Below are 22,730 nucleotides of genomic sequence, written 5' to 3' on the forward strand. Positions count from 1 at the left end.
CGCCCATGGACGTCAGCAATGCCAGGGACAGAGCCAAGCCGCTACCTAGCAACTGTCTCTAAGTATATTTTATAGATTTTATTTTTATTTTTTATGATTATTTTATACGTTATGTAACTATTCGAACGAGCTCACGGCCCATATGGTGTGAAGTGACTACTAAAGCCCATGGGCATCACAGCGTGGACACCGTCACCCACCTTGAACGACACTTGTAAATAAGTATATATGGGCGCAAACGTGGCGGATGAAAGGCGATTGCATGCAGCAGAGATGCGAATGTTGCGATGGATGTGTGGAGTAACGAGAATGGATAGAATACGGAATGAATATGTTAGAGGAAGTTTGAAAGTGGCACCTGTGACAGAGAAGCTGAGGAGTGCACGTTTGGGATGGTATGGACATGTGATGAGACGGAATGAAAATGAAGTTGTTAAGAGAGTGTTAACTATGAATGTGGAAGGATTTAGAGGAAGAGGTAGACCTAAGAAGAAATGGATGGATTGTGTGAAAGACGATATGGGTAGGAGGGGAGTGGGCGAAGAAATGGTATATGATAGAAGAGTATGGAAGGAGAAGGCATGTTGCGCCGACCCCAAGTGACTGGGAGAAGGGCAGGATAATGATGATGATGATGATGATGGGCGCAAACGCCACTATTGGTAATAATTAACATAATAATATATAGTTTCGTTTATTCTACGTTATTATTTATTTATTATTAGCAAGATGAAAATGTTATTCTATCATATTTAAATATTTAGCAGGCACTGTTTTGATGTGAAAATGCTCAGAATATGTTTAAAAACACAAATGACTGTATAGATAATGAAATATTAATAAAGCATAAATATTAATAATAATTTATATTATAATTAATAGTAAAAATTTAACTAGGTATTGTAATTGTTATGCAAATTATGTTGGCACCATCTATTATTAGGCTGGATAATAACAATGTTAGTTTATATCATTTAAAATAATTTATGTAAAATAAATTATGTCAGAGTCATGTAAAAATCACTAAAATATTTATTGTGAATAGCTATATTTTGTGAATTGTTTCGCAGTAATTACATTTGTTTGGATAAAAGAAGTTGTAGTTGCTATTATAACCATCACAAAAAAGCTAATTGTGTAAAATTTAAGACGTGTGGCTTATTGTAATAAAGAAGTAATGTTAACGTTTTATATATACATAATTGTATTGTATTTTCATTGCAATAGATCTTATGTGTGAAAACCCTGGCGTAACGCCGACATGTACCTCTATCCATTTAGGCCGTGTCTTCATCTGACTGTACAAGTTTTTTAATGTTCATCAGACGCCTAATCGCTACAGTGGACATGCTGTCACTTACAGTGGATACATGATAATCAGAGACCTAGTCCTAGATCTCACGGATCACACCACTGTTACTCTGTAAGAATATCGTGACTTTTTTTTAACGATTTTACGATAAATTCGTAGCGAAACCAATAAAACACAATAACGTTAATAAATATTGAAATGGAATATGAACTATTTGCTACTTATATAAATAGTTATCCACAAACAATTGTAAGTAATGTAATGCGAATAAGGAAATATGTATAGTTAACTGTTATTTTAACTATTAGAAAACACATGTATGAGGAAAAACAATAAGGCCAGATTAATCTAAATAATTCCAATATTAGCATAAATTCAACGGCCGTCTGGTGTAGTGGTAAGTGACATGGTCACTACACAAGGGGGTCGAGGGTTCGAATCCCGCCAAGGGAAGATATTTGTATGATAAATATAAATGTCTTTTCCAGGGTTATGGATGTATATTAAATATATGTATGTGTATAATAAAAATATTACATTTATTTTCGTTATCTGGTACCTGTAACACAAGTTCTTTACGAACTTATCACGGGACTAGTTAACGTGGCGTGATTGTTAGTAAATATTTATTTATTATTTATTAAAAAAAAAAAAAATTCAGAATTACACATCCAAATTTAGTGGAAGAAAATGGTATTGAGTTTGTAAAAGAAAAAAATCACTGACGTGTGTTATTATTGTTAAAATAATTTCCTACAAAACGCGATATCGAAAATATGTAACGAACGCAAAAAACATTACAATTATTTAATCAATTAAACATACAACAATAGACTTGTATGAAATCACTCAAACGAAAGAGACCACATATCCTAACAACTAAAACACGGGATTGTAAACCTCAACTACACGAAGAGAAGCACTAAAATCGTATAAAACACAACACTGGGCACTCCCGATGACGTCATATATATTCTTTTCGTAATTATCAAAGCACTGGAGAGTTACTCACGCTGCGATGCTCCTGGATAGCGGCCAACGGTCCATAGAAGCCTGGTACTTCATGTTTTCAATCTGCTTCTTCAGTGCTTCTTTGTCCATTGCTGCGAGTATACTGGGGTCCATCGCGCAGAATCTGTGGTATAAAACACGCACACATACACGTGGGTTAGTGTGAACGAATCGTGTACGTGTAGGGAACAGCGGTTGTACAGGTGAGCAGGAAAATGCTATTGCAGCAATACTTCTTTCTTTTTTTTTTAACTTCTTAGTCATAACAAGCAAGAAGAAATTGTGCAAGAATTGTCTTTAGATAATCAGGTGATTAACCCTTTTTTATTGCTTAGATGGGTGGACGAGCTCACAGCCCACCTGGTGTTAAGTTACTGGAGCCCATAGACATCTACAACGTAAATGCGCCACCCACTTTGAGATATGATTTCTAAGGTCTCAAGTATAGTTACAACGGCTGCCCCACCCTTCAAACCGAAACGCATTACTGCTTCACGGCAGAAATAGGCAAATATTTCTTACGTCTCGACAAATAAATATTTCTTATGTCTAAGCGATAGTGTCTTCCGGGACATTTTCCCAGAATTAACACTAGAGCAGTACAGATCGTAATCGCGACCCGCTGAGAAGATCCGGCGAGAAACTCAGCGGGGCCTTGTCCTATGGACCTAAAAGCATTAATGTTTCGCAGCACGATTGGGTAGGATGTTTTAAGCAGATTTTCAAGGATTTTACTTGACCTATTGTTTTCTCATCGTGCAAGTTCATGAGCTCAGATTAGGCAAAAATTGATGCCTGCCGACCCGACTACGAGTAATCAGAGCTTTTTACCTATCAGACCGTCAACGAATTATATTATAAAAAATAATTTAAAAATAATGCTACCAAATTTGTGGGCGATGGTCCAAAATCATCCGCTGTACAAACACAGACAAAGCGAAAAGCTTTGCCTGTGTTAGGGCCATGTATGTGTGGGTGATGCGCGCGCAGAATTTCGTAGTTTCTATGACAACCCCTTAGGAACACTAAAATAAATACGTTCAGGCGATTTTTGCATCTAAGCCATTCGTTTAAGATCGACAATGGCACGTGTGGACATTTGTAAAATTAATGAATTAATACCCGCCAGTTCTTGCGAGTTTTGTTCGTTATTCTTTGTTTTCGCGCATTTAACACAGGGGGCGTTTGCAGCGCTGCAGCGCTTACTGAAAGCGATATAAAGATTTATTCTAACCATAATTAGGCCATAATGGTCAATTTCGTGCGAACAAAACAACATTGTTTCAAAAGTTTAATTAACAAATACATAGTTAGCCATTTCGAACCACTGTATTCAGTTTGAAAATAACACAGACTACTGCCATTTTAGTTTCTGTCGAAGTTAGACGAGCATGCGGATCATCTCAAAAAAAAAACGATCCCGCTTAATAAGCTGCTTAATTTAATCTTACTATATTATGTAAAAAATTTATTCAAATACCATTTCTATATGAGATGAATTTCTCCAATGCCAAAATTTGCGTAGCCGTCAAATTGTTTCAGCTAATGAATATTTAATGTGATTACTTCAGATTAATCAAAATGAATGTAACAATTCTTGTTCATAATTAATTATATCATTACTTAGTTTATGGTTCGTACACGGATGAAAATGGCTTATGGATTAGATGCGTCTTTTCATTCTTATCTGAGTACGAGAGGTCGGCAAAGCCTGTTCCGTTTAGGCCTATACGCCATATCTGCTCCCTAAATCTTCTCTCGCTTAATATCCCCTTGACATAGTCCATTCAAGTCTTTTTAGGACGTTCCCAGAACTAGCTGTGTAGCCTTGAAGTCTCTGTACTGTTGTAGTGTTAATTATGGGAAAATGTCCCGGAAGACACTATCGCTTAGGCGTAAGAAGTATTTATTTTTCGAGACGTAAGAAATATTTGCGTATTTCTGCAATCTTGTCTATTTAGCATAAGGTGGTTTAAAGTTGTCCTGGCCTAAAGGATAAGACGCCCGGTGCAGACGTATCTAGTGATGTACCGGTGTTCCAATCCCGCAGGCGGGAACTAACTTTTCTAATGAAATACATACTTAACAATTGTTCACGATTGAGTTCTACGGTGAAAGAATAACATGGTGTAATAAAAATTGCGTAATTACTGGTGGTAGGACGTCTTATGAGTGTGCCGTGTGCCTATTTCTCCCGTGAAGCAGTAATGCGTTTCGGTTTGAAGGGTGGGGCAGCCGTTGTAACTATATTGAGACCTTAGAACTCGTATCTCAAGGTGGGTGACATTTACATTGTAGATGTCTATTGGCTCCGGTAACCACTTAGCACCAGGTGGGCTGTGAGCTCGTCTACCCATCTGTGCAATAAAAAAAACTCTTATGAGCTTAGATAATTAATTACGCGGTATTAAATTCTCACAAGAAGAAGAAATGTTTGCTAAAATAGTTTGAGTTTAATCACGTCTATTTGACTACTAATGCGATTTAATGTCGAATTTAATAAATATATGTGCTTATAATACTAGTCTAAATTTATTAACACCGAAAACTGCAATACGTACTAGTTTTAATAGAGTATAAATTGCATGCTCAGTGCAGTCGACTGATAAATTGGATTAAACAGCCATCTTACAGTTCGGCTCGACTCGTTAGTGAGACATGGAGCTGGGAAAGTTTGGATGTGTTATTTTAGGTTAAAGTGAGAGATCAAGTGAAATCGATTCGATCGAATTGATATTATTTAAGCTTCAATAGACAAAGAGACAATAGACAAAGAATAGACAATAGAGAAATCGTAAATTGTCACTGGAGCCCATAGACATCTACAACGTAAATGCGCCATCCACCTTGAGATATAAGTTCTAAGGTCTCAGTATAGTTACAACGGCTGCCCCACCCTTCAAACCGAAACAAACGCATTACTGCTTCACGGCAGAAACAGGCAGGGTGGTGGTACCTACCCGCGCGCACTCACAAGAGGACCTACCAGTATGGTAAATAAGGACACGCTTGAGATATTTTGCAGTCTTAGTTAACGAAGCGATAGCTGTGATCGCCTTCTTACTTAAAACTGTGCAAGACGAAAGTGAAAAATGTGCAAAACAAATTTAAACTGCGTACAGAACAAAATTAGTGATAAAAACAAATAGAACTTATAGCGTTCTTAGTACGATTTAATGTTAAGAAATGTAAATCCTTAATCAATATAGGTAATGTAAGAGTATTAGAATGCTGTTGTGATCAAGAATGTACGATTTGTAAAATTCGTGATTCGTAATAAAACAATCGAAGCAATTGTGAAGTACTTTCGGCTACCAGTAGATCTCCGAAGAAACAATAACAATACAGAAACAAGAAAATTCAAGACAACCACAGTTCCAACAGCTCTACGTCTTTTTTTGCATCTAAGCTATCTTAAGCATTTATAGTGAAATTGGGACTTCAACTTCATACCTCAGGATGGGTGCCTATCTATATTGACGTGATATATATGATGTGTTACCGGAATTTTGATAACGCCAGGTAGACCGTGGTCTTGTTCATTCATAGAAATAAAAATACACAAAGAAATAAACGGGTTTCGATAAATAAAATAATTGAATATTTAAACGAAAAAGTAATTTGAGAAATTTTCTTAAATATAAATAAAATTGAATAATTGATTTTTGAATACCGTATCCAAACCGAACCGATCCATTGACTCCATGTTTCGACTAGTCCAGATCCGAGGGGCTAATTATAATACAATCGTGTAATCATGATCATTTAAATAATCCTTAATATATTGTTCATTTGGTAAATAGTACTGGTAGGACCTCTTGTGAGTCCGCGCGGCTAGGTACCACCACCCTGCTTATTTCTGCTCTAAAGCAGCAATGCGTTTCGGCTTGAAGGGTAGGGCAGCCGTTGTAACTATACTTGAAACCTTAGAACTTTTATCTCAAGATGGGTGGCGCATTTACGTTGTAGATGTCTATGGGCTCCAGTAACACCAGGTGGGCTGTGAGATCGTCCACCCATCTAAGCAATAAAAAAATAAAAAATAATATTCTACTGAGCGGGTGATATTACTCACTAGACGGACAATCCGAAAGTTCGGAACTTCCTCAGCAAAAATAATTCCTTAGCGCGATTTAGGCATTTGTCAAATATATTTAGCTCTATATAATAATATGTATAATTAGCTCCAGATAGAAGTAATTGTTTTTAGAATATACTGAGATCTAAATGATCAGTAGTGATGTCTTTGAGCCTTGAATAGGGAAGTTTGCTCACCTGCTATTTATCTTCTAGAACAGTCTGATGAGTTTAATTTAACAATAAGTTGATAAAAACTATCAGTCTTAAGATCCAACTGTTTTCTTTGATCATGGCACCAATCCCTTTTTTATAAATAACCTGGGTTCGAGCTCTGGACGAGACAGAACTCACTCGAGGCAGACGGGAGATAAGTTTCCAAACTTCACCCGTAGTTCATGTCTCCTGCCGCCCTGCCTCGACAGAACGCCAAGCTGGTAGTCGTCATTGCCACAATCGCTGGGCCTCTACGTATACAACGGGCTACCCCGTCTAGACGGCGCCGCCAACTAATACTCCGGGATACCCCGCTGACTCAGAACCGGCGAGGGTTGGGGCGGGCGGCCATCCGTCGCCCGATTCTTAAAATAAACTAATCACGTTCGCATTGAACGTTATTAATAGCGTTCGATCAATAGCAATCGCGATTACGTACCCGTATTCAAATTGGCCCGCGTTCTATGACCGTAATCCGTGAAAATATTGTTCACGATTTATATCTGAGGCTTGTTTGTTTTACTAAATAGCTCGCAGGCTTAATATAAGTGTTCGTTCGAGGTTATATCGGGAGGAGTTGGGTTGCAAAACATTGTATTCGAAATAGAAGATTAAGTAAGCTTAGAGTGGCAGCGTCTGCTGGTTGCTTGGTAATACGGTGTAATTATTTAATATGAATCGATTGTAGGGCTATTTGCAGACTCATACGGGTGTATATCACTCTCCCACCCACTTCTGCGACTAAACAACCTACAAAAAAAAAAGTTTCATTTTTTTGCTTGTATGGGTGGACAAACTCACTATCTACCTGGTGCTAAGTGGTTACTTGAGCCCATAGACATCTACAACGTAAATGCGCCACCCACCTCGAGATATAAGTTCTAAGGTCTCAGTATAGTTACAACGGCTGCCCCACTCTTCAAACCGAAACGCATTACTGCTTCACGGCAGAAATAGGCAGGGTGGTGGTACCTACCCGCGCGGACTCACAAGAGCTCCTACCACTAGTAAAAAATAAATTACGAATCTAAATTACACTCCGCATGTCTCAAGGTGCTTAATCAAATTGACATTTCGATTTTTGATTCCGGCGATTGCTTAACATCAGGCGCAAGCCCCCGATGTATGTACATACACAGTATTTTGCGGTAGGCAGCGGCTTGGCTCTGCCCCTGGCATTGCTGAAGTCCATGGGCGACGGTAACCACTCACCATCAGGTGGGCCGTATGCCCGTCTACCTACAAGGCCAATAAAAAAAAAGAAAAAAAGTAATCTATACTAATAATATAGGTATATAAATCTATAGTGGTTTTTACGAATGTTCCGTTATAACTACTGAACCATGCTTCCGATTGTTTTTTTTTTTTTTTTGGTTAGGAGGAAATCGCCGGACTTCCCGCCCTTTTCTGGGCGGATACTGAACCAACGTCCAAACCTCGCATGAGACAGAACTCATGACAAGGCAAAGGGGGGGAAAGCGAAGCGTTTAGTGCGGAGCACATCTCTCCCATCACCCTCCCCCTCGGGACGCCGGACTTGCGGTCGTCGATGCCACGACCACCAGCCCTCTCGGTCGGCAGGCTGTCCGAAGCCCGCCTAAGGTTAATATTTATATGAGTGTTGGACTCCCTAATAATAATGACAATAAATAATAATGTTAATTTTAAATACCCCAGCGAAGCGGGCGAGTACGGCTTGTGTATTCTAAACACAGAGCACTTGTACTCCTTAATTGTACTCGAAGTTCTAAGATCATACTCACAGGTCACGAACGGCCACTTGACTCATAGAGCTGACCATCTAACCACGAACCCTACAAACTTGGATCAATTGTATTTAATTGACTGATAAATGATAAACTAATGTAGGCATGGCTCGCGAGACGCATGTGAGCTTTGGCGCTCTATGCAAATTTAACTCTAAAATAAAGGTAACCCTTTATTTTTAAGACTGCAATTAAATTTCGATACGTGTTCAAAAATAATACGTGAGCGATAGCTATACTGATATTATAAAGAGGAAAGATTTGTTTGTTAGTTTGTTTGTATTGAATAGGCTCCGAAACTACTGAACCGATTTGAAAAGTTCTTTCACTGTTTGGAAGCTACACTATTCCCGACTGACATATGCTATAATATTATTTGAAAAAAATTTGGGATCCTTACTAAAACTCCAATAATGTAACCCAAGGTGTAAAAAAATTACCTAACACATTATTTACATCGCGTGCCCTGCGAAAACTATTGATGATAGAATAATATAATGTACTACGACTTTGTAGAACACATTATTATTTACAAAAAGTGTCGCGACAGCATATGTTATGCCGCCACTATTATAGTTATGCCACAATAAGTGTTCTTTTATTTTAAAAAATAAAACAACGTCAAATATCGTTAAAATTTTTGTTAAAGACCCGAGCGAAGCTGGTGCGGGCCGCTAGTCTGAAGAGTTTGTTTGTTTGGTTGAACGCGCTAATCTCCGGAACTATTACTCCAATTTGTCCGATTCTTTCAGTGTTAAATAGCCCATTTATTGAGGAAGGCTATAGGCTATAATATAACGTCACGTTAAGACCAATACGAGCGGAGCACTAATAAAGAATATTTCAAAATCGGTTAAACTTTCGTTAAAATAATGTATGACAGAATTGTTCCCCTTTAAATGTTCTATAAGCAATGCGACACTATATTTTAAGGTTGGCTCACTATAACCCTTTTTATATACCTTAAATGGCTCCTTATAATTCTATTTTTCAAAAACATTTTCACCCTCTACGTAAATGAAGTCGCGGGTAAAATTTAGCGTTATCCCGAAGTAACTACAGTTTTTACTGGTGGTAGGACCTCTTGTGAGTCCGCGCGGGTAGGTACCACCGCCCTGCCTATTTCTGCCGTGAAGCAGTAATGCGTTTCGGTTTGTGGGGCAGCCGTTGTAACTATACTTGAGACCTTTAGAACTTATATTATAGATGGGTGGCGCATTTACGTTGTGGATGTATATGGGCTCCAGTAACCACTTAATACCAGGTGGGCTGTAAGCTCGTCCACCCATCTAAGCAATAAAAATAAAATAAAAAAACTATTCCACGCGGACAAAGTCGCGAGCAAAAGGTAGTCAAATATGTATAATATTGTTCTTAGTCTATGCATTTAGTTGGACACGTCCAATGTGGCTTTAAGATGGTGCTTCCATTACCTGTCCCTTCTATTTCTGCCGTCAAGTATCTATACGTTTTGTAAATGTAAGCTACAGTGCACTTTAAATTGAGATTGAATGTGTCTCTATGGATTCTGGTAACAATCATTAACTGTACGTTTAGGAAAAACTTCCAAAACGATAAATTACCAAATTTTGATCTTTTGAATTTTAGAAACTTGAGCAAACTGCAATTTTTTAATCTATTGAGTTTGAAAAAAAAAACTAAAATGTATGTGGGAAACGGAACGTTTAGAGTGAAAGGGACAAATGTATGGGGAAGAAAGGGACGGAGGAGAGATGATTAAGATGGCGATCGGATATTGTTACTGCTGCTTGAGATACAGGTTTTATCACCTAGTTCAAGCACAGATGCACATTATGCTTGTATTTCTACTTCTATATTAGTAATAAATAAACAAATAAATAAAATAAATAAATTAATTTAAAAAGTGAAAAAAAAAAGTGAACATTTTACGAGGTGTGTTATTATATTAAATGTTACTTTTCCGAAAAGAACTGTTATTTACTTTGAGCTAAGCCCACATCTACCATCTAAATTCTTCTAGAACTTCATAATGCAATTGCCGTTACTCAATCTAAATTCAAGAAGTAATCTCGTAACTTTAATAGACAAGCCGAAAATAATTAATTACACGACAACAGAGCGAAGGCAGCCATCTGTTCCGAGTGGAGAGTCGTAACAAACAAACATTCCAAACGTAAATATTTGTTTGAGAACATCTTTGATCGTGGAGGTTTGTTGTTGTGTGGGCAAGAAAATTAACTTACATATTACTGGATAGAATGGATAGAATACGGAATGAATATGTTAGAGGAAGTCTGAAAGTGGCACCTGTGACAGAGAAGTTGAGAAACGCGCGTTTGGGATGTTATGGACATGTGATGAGACGAAATGACAGTGAGTTTTAACTATGAATTTGGAAGTCTTTAGAGGTATTTCTCCTAGACTTAAGAAAAAATGGATGGTTCATCTGAAAAATTCGAAAGATTGCGTGTGAATGAAGAAATGGTATATGATAGAGGAGTATGGAAAGAGAAAACATATTGCGGCGACCCCAAGTGACTGGGAGAAGATTGGAGAATGATATTGCTGAATGGATGACGGTATAATGTTTTATTTTCCTTAGACACGTGAATGACCTCAACTGTATACTATTTCGAAGTCTACATAATTATATCACAGCGTAAGCTTTTTCAATTGCCTTTGTAGGCAGACATACGGCCTATCTGATGATAAGTGTTTACCGTCGCATGGACGTCAGCAAAGCCAGGGTCACAGCTGAGTCGCTGTTGGTGACGTCACCCACCTTGAGACATGATGTTTAAGTCTCAGTTGTATAGTACAGCAGAAATAAGCTTGACTAGGCTACCACTAAGCTCTGGTTTGTGATAGTGCGCTTGTATAATGGTATATCTTAGTCGTATTTACGACACCCACGGGAAGATGCAGGGTAGTGTTATCCCAGACACCGCACAGCTAAAATTGTACTCGCGGGTATTATACAGGCGTTGGAGGAATCTCATTACAAGCTTCAGCACTTACGAATATTTTGTTAGGTTTTTTGTTACACTAGTGTTTTACATAAAAGCGGATCGTGAAAGCGTTTTTTTTATTGCTTAGATGAGTGAACGATCTCACAGGCCACCTGGTGTTAAGTGGTTACTGGAGCCCATAGACATCTACAACGTAAATACGCCACCCACCTTGAGATATAAGTTTTAAGATCTCAAGTATAGTTACAACGGCTGCTTCACCCTTCAAGCCGAAACGCATTACTGCTTCACGGCAGAAACAGGCGGGGTGGTGGTATCTACTCCCGCGGACTCGCAAGAGGTCCTACCACCAGTAAAAACTTACTTACTACTCCCCGTGAAAAATGTTCTATTTATATATTTTATACGCTTAGAGGAGTGCGATTAAAAAAACAATCTATCCATTACATTTCTTAGATAATGTGCAGCCATTACAAAAGGTATATCATCATCAGTCTGTATCTCTCCACTGCTGGATGTAGACCTCTCCCATAGTCCGCCACAATTAACGATCCTCCGCCTTCCACATCCAATCTTTCCCACCATATCACCGCAAGTCATCGGTCCAACGGGCAAGGGGACGCCCAACGCTGCGCTTATCGGCACGTGGTCTCCAGTCCAAAGCGCGTCTGCTCCAACGTCCATCAGTTCTGAGACACGTATGTCCGGCCCATTGCCATTTCAGCTTGCTAATCTTTAGGGCTATGTCGGTTACTTTGGTTCTTTGACGGATTTCATGATTTTTGACTCGATCTATCAAAGAAACTCCGAGCATACATCTTTCCACAGCACGCTGAGCGACTTTGAACTTGCGGACCAGACCTACGGTCAATGTCCACGTTTCAGCGCCATATGTCATGACCGGACGCACGCAAAGGTATATGTGAAATGTAGTGAAATGTAAACACACAGTGAGAGTTATGAATTTTCAAAATTCATAAAACTGTAATTTTAGAGGTGGTTTTTTTATTTTTTAAAACACGATTCTTAATAATCTAATTTCTAATGCGAACGTAAACAAAACGAATAAAGCTGATCCGCATTAAGTCTTTGTTTTATTCACAGAACGTATTCCTTTAAAAAAATACTCCGAGGAAAAATGTAAAGATTAACTTAAACAAGAAACGACAGATAATTATTTGTTGTTGATGAAAACAAAAACTTTTTTGTATTCCAGAAGAATATGGAATTTGGACAAAGAAAAATTATGTCCAATATGTTTCCTCTTTTTTTTTATAAAAATAATAGTTATAAGCTGCAAGTCTACCACGTCGGAAATAGATGCTTCAACCTTTACGCACCAGGTCCAAGATCCCGCGGTAGGCCTAAGAAACGCTGGCTGGATATGGAGAACAATAACATCATCCAGAAGGATGCCGAAGACCGGGAAAAGTGGAGGAGTTTCAGTAGGGAAGCGGACCCTGGCACTGGACCGGGAAAACGCTAGGAAGAAGAAGAAGGATGGACGATTTCTTTGTGGTCCAGCGATCTTTCCCGCATCATCTAAACAGGTGGGCGAGCAGCCCGGTGGTGTGGGATATGCTAACAGTTGCCCGAGCGCCTTGAGAGATGACCTAACAGCACAAGGACAGCTGTTTGGCCAATGCACCTACTACCGGATCGAGATCACGCCCCGCTGAGAAGACCCGGCGAGAAACTCAGTGGGTTGATGCTATGGGCTAGTTTCAACGTCTGGCGTTTACGACGAGTACGGTGACTTGAATTTTGGATGCCGCTACCAGGAGCGCGCAATGTGTTTGTTTTAAGAACATTAATAGGTCGACCTCACGTTTCCCGGGTGCTATGACATGTCCTTCTTCAAACGAGACTTATAGAGAGTACTCAATGGTAACTTGACTGTGCCACTGGGGTTGCTGACATCCTTGAGCGACAGTAACCACTTACCATCAGGTGGGCCGCGTACTCGTCTGCCTTAAAAAATAATAATAAAAATAAAGTTACGCGACATTAGATATAGGCGATAAATTACGCGAAAATAAAGGCGATTTTTATAGAAATTTTGCTTATTACTCTATCATTATTCATGTTCATATAAAATCCATGATGAAAATGCTGTCCGTGTCCGTATAGAAATGGCCACAGAGTCCACCACCTTATTTCATCAGGCGAAGTCCCAATAAAGTTTGCATCAAAGACTTTCCACTCTTTACATCCGAATGTATTGGCTTCGCAGAAGAAATTTTGTATTGTGTTGTGTAAAGTTATAAATACCTAAGTAATAGTTTAAAAAACTAAAAAAAACACGCTGTTATTCTTTACTATGCTAGTTAGTCGAAATGAGAATAGAAAATAGCTTTCAATCTGGTTAGATCTTTCTATGGAGATCTAATCTTAGGTTAGCTCGTTTATCATAAATTTATAAATCTATTAATTTTAAAATAAGAATTAAGTTATTAGCAATGTCAATCAGAATGTAAAGTTTATAGAGGGGCAATCTTACTTAAAAAAATATAAAATACTTTCCAAAAACATACCTTATTTATGTCACTTCTTGAATTCGGTGATAGATTCTTGCGACTTCCGTACAGTTACTGATTTTCAATTCACCTAAAAAAGACAAACATTATCAGTTTTTTTTGTTTGTTTAACAGAAGTTTTTTGCCGTTGAATACAGATGAGTATTCATCTGATGGTGAGTGGTAACCGTTACTTATCGTAAAGGTCGTTTAGTTTAAAATATATTATTATGATAAATGGAAACAATGGGCCTAATTAACTTAAAGACAGCATTCAATTTTCTTCAAATTCACAGGTGGTCTATGTAAAACTAGAAGAGACTCACACTCGCTTTCTATCTCGCTCGCACGATTTTAATAAAATTAACTAAATTAAATTAAAATAGACTAAAAGCAATCATGCTTGGCGTGTCCCATAGTAATAGCCCAACCCGTTTTCCTAAATTTTTGTAGTCCTGCCATTGACTATGGCAGTTGCTGGCCAGGAGTTTTTTTAAACTGAATATGAATTTTAAGACTAGCTTACCTCGACTGTCAATGTCACGTAGGCATTCCGAATTGAATTCCAGACTCCGAATTTTTTTTTTTTCATTAAAAACTGAGGACACGAATTAACATACAGCCACACAACAACAAGTTGACGATAACCTATTTACGTGATCGCGTGACGAGTGACGATGCGGCCCGTATAATTTAATTAAGCCTAATTTGATTAGTCCGCTAAGCTACCGTCTGGAATGTTAAGTCGGAATACTAGTTTTTACCCGTGACTTGCTTTTTTATTTACATTATTCTGCCGGAGTTTGGTTTAAATATCAACAATTTTCCAGCGTTAATTTATAACATTAAAAAAAAATTGTTCTTTTTTGTTTGCTCGATTTTTTTATATCAATTATTCATCTTCTATCTTCGGTGAATATGTATACAAACGTCAAATTATAGAATATTTACATGGATTGTATTTATTTATATGTATTTTAACTCTGAAACTTCGAAGAGGTCGTGGTAACTGCTATTGCCACAATCGGTCGCTCTTGAGATAAACTGTGGTAGAAAAGCTGTGGTAGTACACATGGTAAGAGAATAAGAGACCTTCGGATGTTGCCTTTAGGATTACCTAAGCACAAGGATTTACCAAAACCCTCACCACTACAATCCAAATCGATGTGAGGCAGATACTGTTTTTATCTAGGACTCGATTTTTTTTTCTTTATTTTTTTTTTAGATTACATATGATGTTGTTGTGAGTATACGTAGTTATAGTAGTAATCTATGGGTTCTGGTGGCTAGGCATGCTATCAGCTCGTTTGACATCATCAGCAATTTATAACACATCATTAAATATATATTTCTTGAAAATTAACGACTACAGCCTGCTATCGATATTAATTTTATGACATGTTGGAAAAAATCAATATTTAAATCAACATTGTTCCAAATCCTTTTTCAAATTGTTTTATTTAACAATATAATTATTCACAATCACAACGCACGTTCACCTTGGAAAAAAAACCGCACAATTCTTCCAGAAAAAAATATTGGGAACAACGCTTAAAATCCCGCCACAATTTGACATTTACAAAGAGCACAGATTATCAAACTAAACGAACTGAGTGAGCAGATTAGTTATTTCTCGTACCGTATAGCCGTGTAGCTCTGTGGACAGCTCTAAGTTGAGTGCTAGAACCAGTACAGGCAGGCCTACCGCCTCTACGCTCTAATTGTCTAAGAATGTGTCATGCAACATTTTAGACCGTCGCTAATATTACATATCGGCATGTTTGTTTGATTTCAATTAAAATTTGTATATGCGTGTCTGTGGATCGTGTGAAGCTAGAAAGAATTTTAATCAGTAATGCGCAATGACTTGCTTGACTTACTTTACCTGCGGAATGCCACATCCTAAGCGCACACGGGTAGGTGCTGTAGCCTTATTTATTTCTGTGACAGTCAGTGTTCAGCGTAATAAAAAAGGGTGGATTTTATCAAAATAATAGTATATCTGTTTTAAACACTAAATAAACACGCTTAATTAAAGTCGTTGTTGTCTAAAGGATAAGACGTCCGGTGCATTCGTATCTAACGATTCACCGGTGTTTGAGTCCCGCAGGCGGGTACCAATTTTTCTAATTAAGTACGTACTTAACACATGCTCACGATTGACTTCCACGGTGAAGGAAATAACATCGTGTAATAAAAATCAAACTTGCAAAATTATAACTTGCTTAATTACTGGTGGTAGGACGTCTTATGAGTCCGTACGGGTAGGTACCACCGCCTTGCCTATTTCTGCCGTGAAGCAGTAATTCAGTTAGAAGGGCGAGGCAGCCGTTGTACTATTAAAAATGAGAGCCTTACAATTAATATCTAAAGGTGGATGGCGCATTAACGTTGTAGATGTCTATGGGCTCCGGTAACCACTTAATACCAGGTGGGCTATGAGCTCGTCCAACCATTTAAGCAATAAAAATAGAAATAAAATTAGCAAAAGGAAGTACCAATTAATTATCTTTTTTTATGCTGTAGATGATGATCAGAATATTAGAGCGAAGTTATGAAGCTTTTTTTTTTGCCCTTGTAGGCAGAGGAGCATACGGCCCACCTGATGGTGAGTGGTTACCGTCGCTCATGGACTTCAGCAATTCCAGGGGCAGAGCCAAGCCGCTGCCTACATTATATTATATTATATTATATTAGGGTCTTTGATGCGTCCGCAATTTTTCTGCTTAATCGGACGTCTTGAAGTGGAAGAAATTGACAGTCAAAGATTCCGCTACTTACAAACAAAGCTAAATACAATAAATACCATTCTAATTAAAGTGTGTTAAAGGCATTATTGTACACACCCAAAATACTATAAATTCTTAACCAAAATAAATAGCTATTTGATTTAGCTTTCATAGAAATTAAATTTTCATTGAATATTTCCATTTAATTATCACATACGGTTCAATGCGGACCAAACGCACGCACACAAACAAGCATCGAACACACACAAACATAGCGCGTTGTGTATCTATATCCGCATCTATATAAGTGAATGCATATTGACCGTTTAATACCATCAGTCGAAGCACTATACTTGTTTCCATTGTAATACGTTATAGTATAATTTATTAACAGCATAAATACATATCGACGCTTGAAAGGCAAACGTGACTAAGCGACAATGCGTGAACTTTACAGTATACTAATTTAAAGTTGAAATACCTGAAAAAAATTTCTATTTTAACGAATCTAACTGTAGGATTGAAATGATTTTAATTGACCTAGAAATATTTTTTTTTTGCACATCGAATATGGTTATTGCCTATCATTTATGTATAAAGCAGTTATTGTCGCTTAGTCACGTTTGCCTTTCAAGCGTCGATATGTATGTTTGAAAGTTGTTAGGGAAATTTATTTCTAGGAGCTTGGAATACAGCAGGGCAAGATAAAATAGAAGCTGTGATGCTGCGATCTTTGGCACGACATAACTAACTAACGGATAAGACGCCCGGTGCATTCGTGTTGAGCGATGCACCCGTGTTCGAATCTCAGGCGGGTACCAATTTTTCTAATGAAATACGTACTCAACAAATGTTCACGATTTATTTCTACGGTGTAGGAATAATAAAATCGTGTAATAAAGGCATAATAAATAACATTGTGTAATAAAAATGAAACCCGCAAAATTATAATTTTCGTAACTACTGGTGGTAGGACCTCTTGTGAGTCTGCGTAGGTGGGTACCACCACCCTGCCTATTTCTGCCGTGAAGCAGTAATGCGTTTCGGTTTGAAGGATAGGACAGCCGTTATAACCATACTTGAGACCTTAGAACTTATATCTCAAGGTGGGTGGCGCATTTAGGTTGTGGATGTCTGTGGGCTCCAGTAACCACTTAACACCAGGTGGGCTGTGAGCTCGTCCACCCATCTAAGCAATAAAAAAAAATATACATTTTGTATATTTATAACTAGTTTTGCTTTGCCGGCGACTCCGACCGCGTGGAATAATTACTTTGGCATACCGCTGAATTTTACCCCCCACTTCATTTACGTAGAAAGTGAAAATATTTTGAAACATTATTTATTGGTGAGCCACTTGTATTGGTCTTAGCGTGATATAGCCTATAGCCTTCCTCGATAAATGGGCTATCAAACACTGAAAGATTTTTTCAAATCGGACCAGTAGTTCGTGAGATTAGCGCGTTCAAACAAACTCTTCAGCTTTATAATATTAGTATAGATTTCAGTAAATTGCCACTTTTTCTGTGTCGGCATCAATAATCTTACTTTCTTGCTTACCAGGACCAATATAAGGCAATAGAATAATAATAATTCACGACCCTCGAATTCACGTAACGATCTGAAAAATCGTGATAGCAACAATGGAAACATGCCATACCCTATGCAAAATGCATTTGTATACATAGATCTAGGGTTTATGCCACTCATATTCTAGTCGCGTGATTGCGTCCACAGGTTCGATTGTCTATTGAATTGTGGTGTGGTGTTTCTATGTATTTTTAAGCAATGTTTTTTAGACTCATCTAGTATGCGGTTGCTGCAGAATTTATTCGTCTGAATATCGTCAGAAAACATTGAAAAATCGTCACTGCCATCGATTAGGTGGAACACGAATTGGACTGCAATGAATAATAATAATAATAAATAACTGAGACCAAATCATACTTGTTTATCCGGCCATACTTATATACGACAAGTGGAACTCGCCCCGCTTCGCTGCCCATTTAAAATTAACATTGTTATTTATTGTCATTATTATTAGGGAGTCCAACACTCATATAGATATTAGCCTATTCATTAAGCACATGTATTTTCTACACGGATACCAAGTTTCAAGTCAATCGGATGCATGGTTCAGTAGTTATAACGGAACATCCGTAAAAACCACTGTAGATTTGTATATTAGTATAGATTAAATATATAGGTACATACCGAGGAGCGAAATGCTATTTTTTTTTTATTGCTTTGATGGGTGCATGAGCTCACAGCCCACCTGGTGTTAAGTGGTTACTGGAGCCCATAGACATCTACAACGTAAATGCGCCACCCACCTTGAGATATAAGTTCTAAGGTCTCAAGTATAGTTACAACGGCTGCCTCACCCTTCAAACCGAAACGCATTACTGCTTCACGGCAGAAATAGACAGGGCGGTGGTACCCACCCGCGCGGACTCACAAGAGGTCCTACCACCAGTAAAACTTTGGTTCAAGCGACATTTCGCTACGTGACATTTATCTTTGTGATTAAAGGTGCGTTTTATTTGGTTTTAGCATCAACAATTTAATGTTTTTCATTGAACTTCAATTAAGCTTATTCCATTCAAATATCTGAAGAAGTTGTTTTGTTGTTGTTATATTTTTTTCAAATTGTAAACTTTAAATGTTTCTCCTGTAGAGTTGCAAAGGTGTCGCTTAAAACAAATAGTCTTTCATCTGTCATTATATAGATAGTAAGCATTCAGACAAAGAACACCATTAACGGTGCTTTTAGGTACCTCAAGCACCGGTCACCGTCCTCGTCGAACCCGTCGCTTGCGACGAAGGGCTCGACGAGTAAATTAACCCACAGACACAGCGCATTGAGTTTCTCGCCGGATCTTCTCAGTGGGTCGCGTTTCCGATCCGGTGGTAGATTCTGCGAAGCACTGCTCTTGCTAGGGCCAGTGTTAGCAACACTCCAGATTTGAGCCCCGTGAGCTTATCTACTAGCTCGGTGAATCTAGAATAACCCCTCGAAGTTACTAGAACAGGTAGGAAAAATAAACAAAGAACATACATTCACAACACAAATGTTTTTTTGCTGGTGGTAGGACCTCTTGTGAGTCCGCGCGGGTAGGTACCACCGCCCTGCCTATATCTGCCGTGAAGCAGTAATGCGTTTCGGTTTGAAGGGTGGGGCAGTTGTTGTAACTATACTGAGACCTTAGAACTCATATCTTAAGGTGGGTGGCGCATTTACGTTGTCGATGTCTATGGGCTCCAGTAACCACTTAACACCAGGTGGGCTGTGAGCTCGTCCACTCATCTAAGATAAGTAAGTAAGATAGTAAGCATCCAGACAAAGAACTCCATTAACGGTGCTTTTAGGTACCTCAAGCACCGGTCACCGTCCCCGCCGAACCCGTCGCTTGCGACGAAGGGCTCGACGAGTAAATTAACCCACAGACCCAGCCCACTGAGTTACTCGACGGATCTTCTCAGTGGGTCGCGTTTCCGATCTGGTGGTAGATTCTGCGAAGCACTGCTCTTACTAGGGCCAGTGTTAGCAACACTACCGGTTTGAGCCCCGTGAATCTAGAATAACGGTAGGCAGCGGCTTGGCTCTGCCCCTGGCATTGCTGACGTCCATGAGCGACGGTTACCACTTACCATCAGGTGGGCCGTATGCTCGTCGGCCTGCTCGGGCAATAAAAAAAATCCCTCGAGGTTACTAGAAGAGGTAAGAAAAAAAAACAAAGAACATATATTCACAACGCAAATGTTTGCCCGATGTGGGAATCGAACCCACGACCCTCGGAGCAACAGTCAGGAGCGTTAACTACTGCACCATGGAGTCAGTCGAAAACAAATAAAATAAAACAAATCAAAAATATTCAATGTAATGTACCGCCTTAACACGTGTTCATATTTTGTTTGTTGTTCAAATTACTTCCCTTGAAACTTAAATTTTAATAATAAATGATATCGTTCAAAAATTGTAATGTCGGCTTCGTAGTCAGAGACTTGGACGTACGTATTACAATAGAGTTATGGAAACTGCACGATTTCAATGGGACAGTGTGTATGCAGTGAATTCATTAGGGCAGGCGCCGAGAACATTTTATTTTATAAATTTTTGTTTTTAGTTTCCGCTTTGGTGGGCATATTTGCGCACGACCTGGTGGTGATGGATTGTCGCCGAAACTCAAAGACAGAATATTGTGAAGGCCGCTTCCCGTACCTTGGATTACAGTTTACTATATAAACAGAGCAAGGACTGGTGCTTAAGAGCCTCGCCTAAATCTATACTAATATTATAAAGCTGAAGAGTTTGTTTGTTTGAACGCGCTAATCTCAGGAACTACTGGTCCGATTTGAAAAATTCTTTCAGTATTAGATAGCTCATCTATTGAGGAAGGCTATAGGCTATATAACATCACGGCAAGGCCATTACAACGGGAGCAACAATAAAGAATGTTTCAAAATAGGGGTTTAAATGGCTCCTTAATATTATATAAATCAAAAATATTTTCACTTTCTACGTAAATCAAGTGGGGGTAAAATTTAGCGTTATGCCAAAGTAACTATTCCACGCGGACGGAGTCGCGGGTAAAAGCTAGTCTATCGTGAAGCCGTAAGGAGTTTTTGTTTGAAGGATGCGGCAGCTATTATACTATAAATCTGACACATAGAACTCATATCTCAAGGTGGGAGGCAGAATATACGTCGTTGATGCCTATGGGCTCTATAACCGCTTAACATTAGGACAGCCGTGAGCTTGTCCAAATATCAATGCAATGAAAAAATTGAACTTTGACGCGCTACTTACATAAATTTCGGTATTAAAAATTGAATTTTATTTAAAACTAGCTAATCCGGCAGACTTCGTAGTGCCTCAGTCAATAAATAAAAGACCTAAACTTTTGTATAAAATAAACTTAAAACAAACAAAAGGAATCCGTCCGACGGAGGACACATCACAGGAAAAACAAAATTGTTATTTTTACTTAATTTCGAGCATTTTCATATTTATCTGCCTTTTAAATCTTCTCTTAATAATTCAAGACCAAAATTAGCCAAATCGGTCCAGCCGTTCTCGAGTTTAAGCGAGACTAATTTATATATATAACATATATAGATATAATAATACTTTAGAAGCACCATTTGTTGAATACTGTTTCATTTGCTTTTTCTTTTTCACTTAGGGCGTTAGGTAAATTCACGGAGCTAGGTACCATGCATTATGGTGATCGAAAATTTCTAAATTAGGCGACACCTCTCTCATGAGTCTAATGACAGGTTATTAGCAAAATAATCTCACATAAAAAATAAAATCAAAAAATACTCGTGCTATAAATAGACAATTTGAATGGTTTCTCGCCCCTGACTATACAGTCGAGTTGACAATGATTGTTGAACCGACAATATGGGTTCTATATACAATAGGTTCGCGCGTCAAAGGTACATTGAGCTATGAAAAAAAGATATACGGCATTACTATTTTTTTTTTTTAATTATTACTGAAACTACATGAAACATCCGAAAATCTGAGAAGTAACAAGTACTATAATTTTAGCTGTTTCTATAGCGAAGCAGTCATCCGTCCCGAATTGAAGGGTGGGGGATCTTCTACAGTACCGTCAGGGACTTCAATCTCATGTTTCAAGGTGTGTGATAGTTCTCATTCACATTCACACTGTGTCTGTAATCTTTATTGTTTATTTAGCCCAAGGTGGTTTTAAGTCGTCGTGGCTAAAGGATAAGACGCCCGGTTCAGTCGTATCTAGCGATGCAACGGTGTTCGAATCCCGCACGCAGGTACCAATTTTTCTAATGAAATACGTACTTAGGAATTGTTCACGATTGAGTTCCACGGTAAAGGAATAATAGCATCGTGTAATAAAAATTGCGTAATTACTGGTGGTAGGACGTCTTTTGAGTTCGCGCGTGTAGGTACCACCACCCTGCCTATTTCTGCCGTGAGTCAGTAATGCGTTTCGATTTGAAGGGTAGGGCAGCCGTTGTACTGTAAAAACGGAGACTTTAGAACTTATGTCTCGAGGTGGGTGGTGGCATTTACGTCGTAGGTGTCTATGGACTCCGGTAAACACTTAACATCAGGTGAGCCGCGAGCTCGTACACAATGTGCTTACATACCTAAGCAATAAAAA

The 22,730-nt window shown here is 38.5% G+C and overlaps 1 protein-coding gene across 3 annotated transcripts in view; it reads right to left on the reverse strand.

Moving 5' to 3' along the window:
• Ggamma30A (G protein gamma subunit) overlaps positions 1 to 15,523 on the reverse strand; it is a 37,608-nt gene extending 22,085 nt beyond the window's left edge. Inside the window, exons 1-3 of one of the 3 annotated variants that reach the window (XM_012690069.4) lie at positions 15,489 to 15,523; positions 13,868 to 13,940; positions 2,325 to 2,447 (exon numbers count right to left, since the gene is read on the reverse strand). In XM_012690069.4, the coding sequence (XP_012545523.1) occupies positions 2,325 to 2,437 (113 nt within the window). In that variant the 5' untranslated portion in view covers positions 2,438 to 2,447; positions 13,868 to 13,940; positions 15,489 to 15,523. 3 annotated transcript variants of the gene reach the window in all.
• Between the last annotated feature and the right edge of the window lie 7,207 nt (positions 15,524 to 22,730).

The sequence above is a fragment of the Bombyx mori genome, chromosome 17 (genome assembly GCF_030269925.1).
Source record: "Bombyx mori chromosome 17, ASM3026992v2".
Classification (NCBI taxonomy): Eukaryota; Metazoa; Arthropoda; class Insecta; order Lepidoptera; family Bombycidae; genus Bombyx; species Bombyx mori.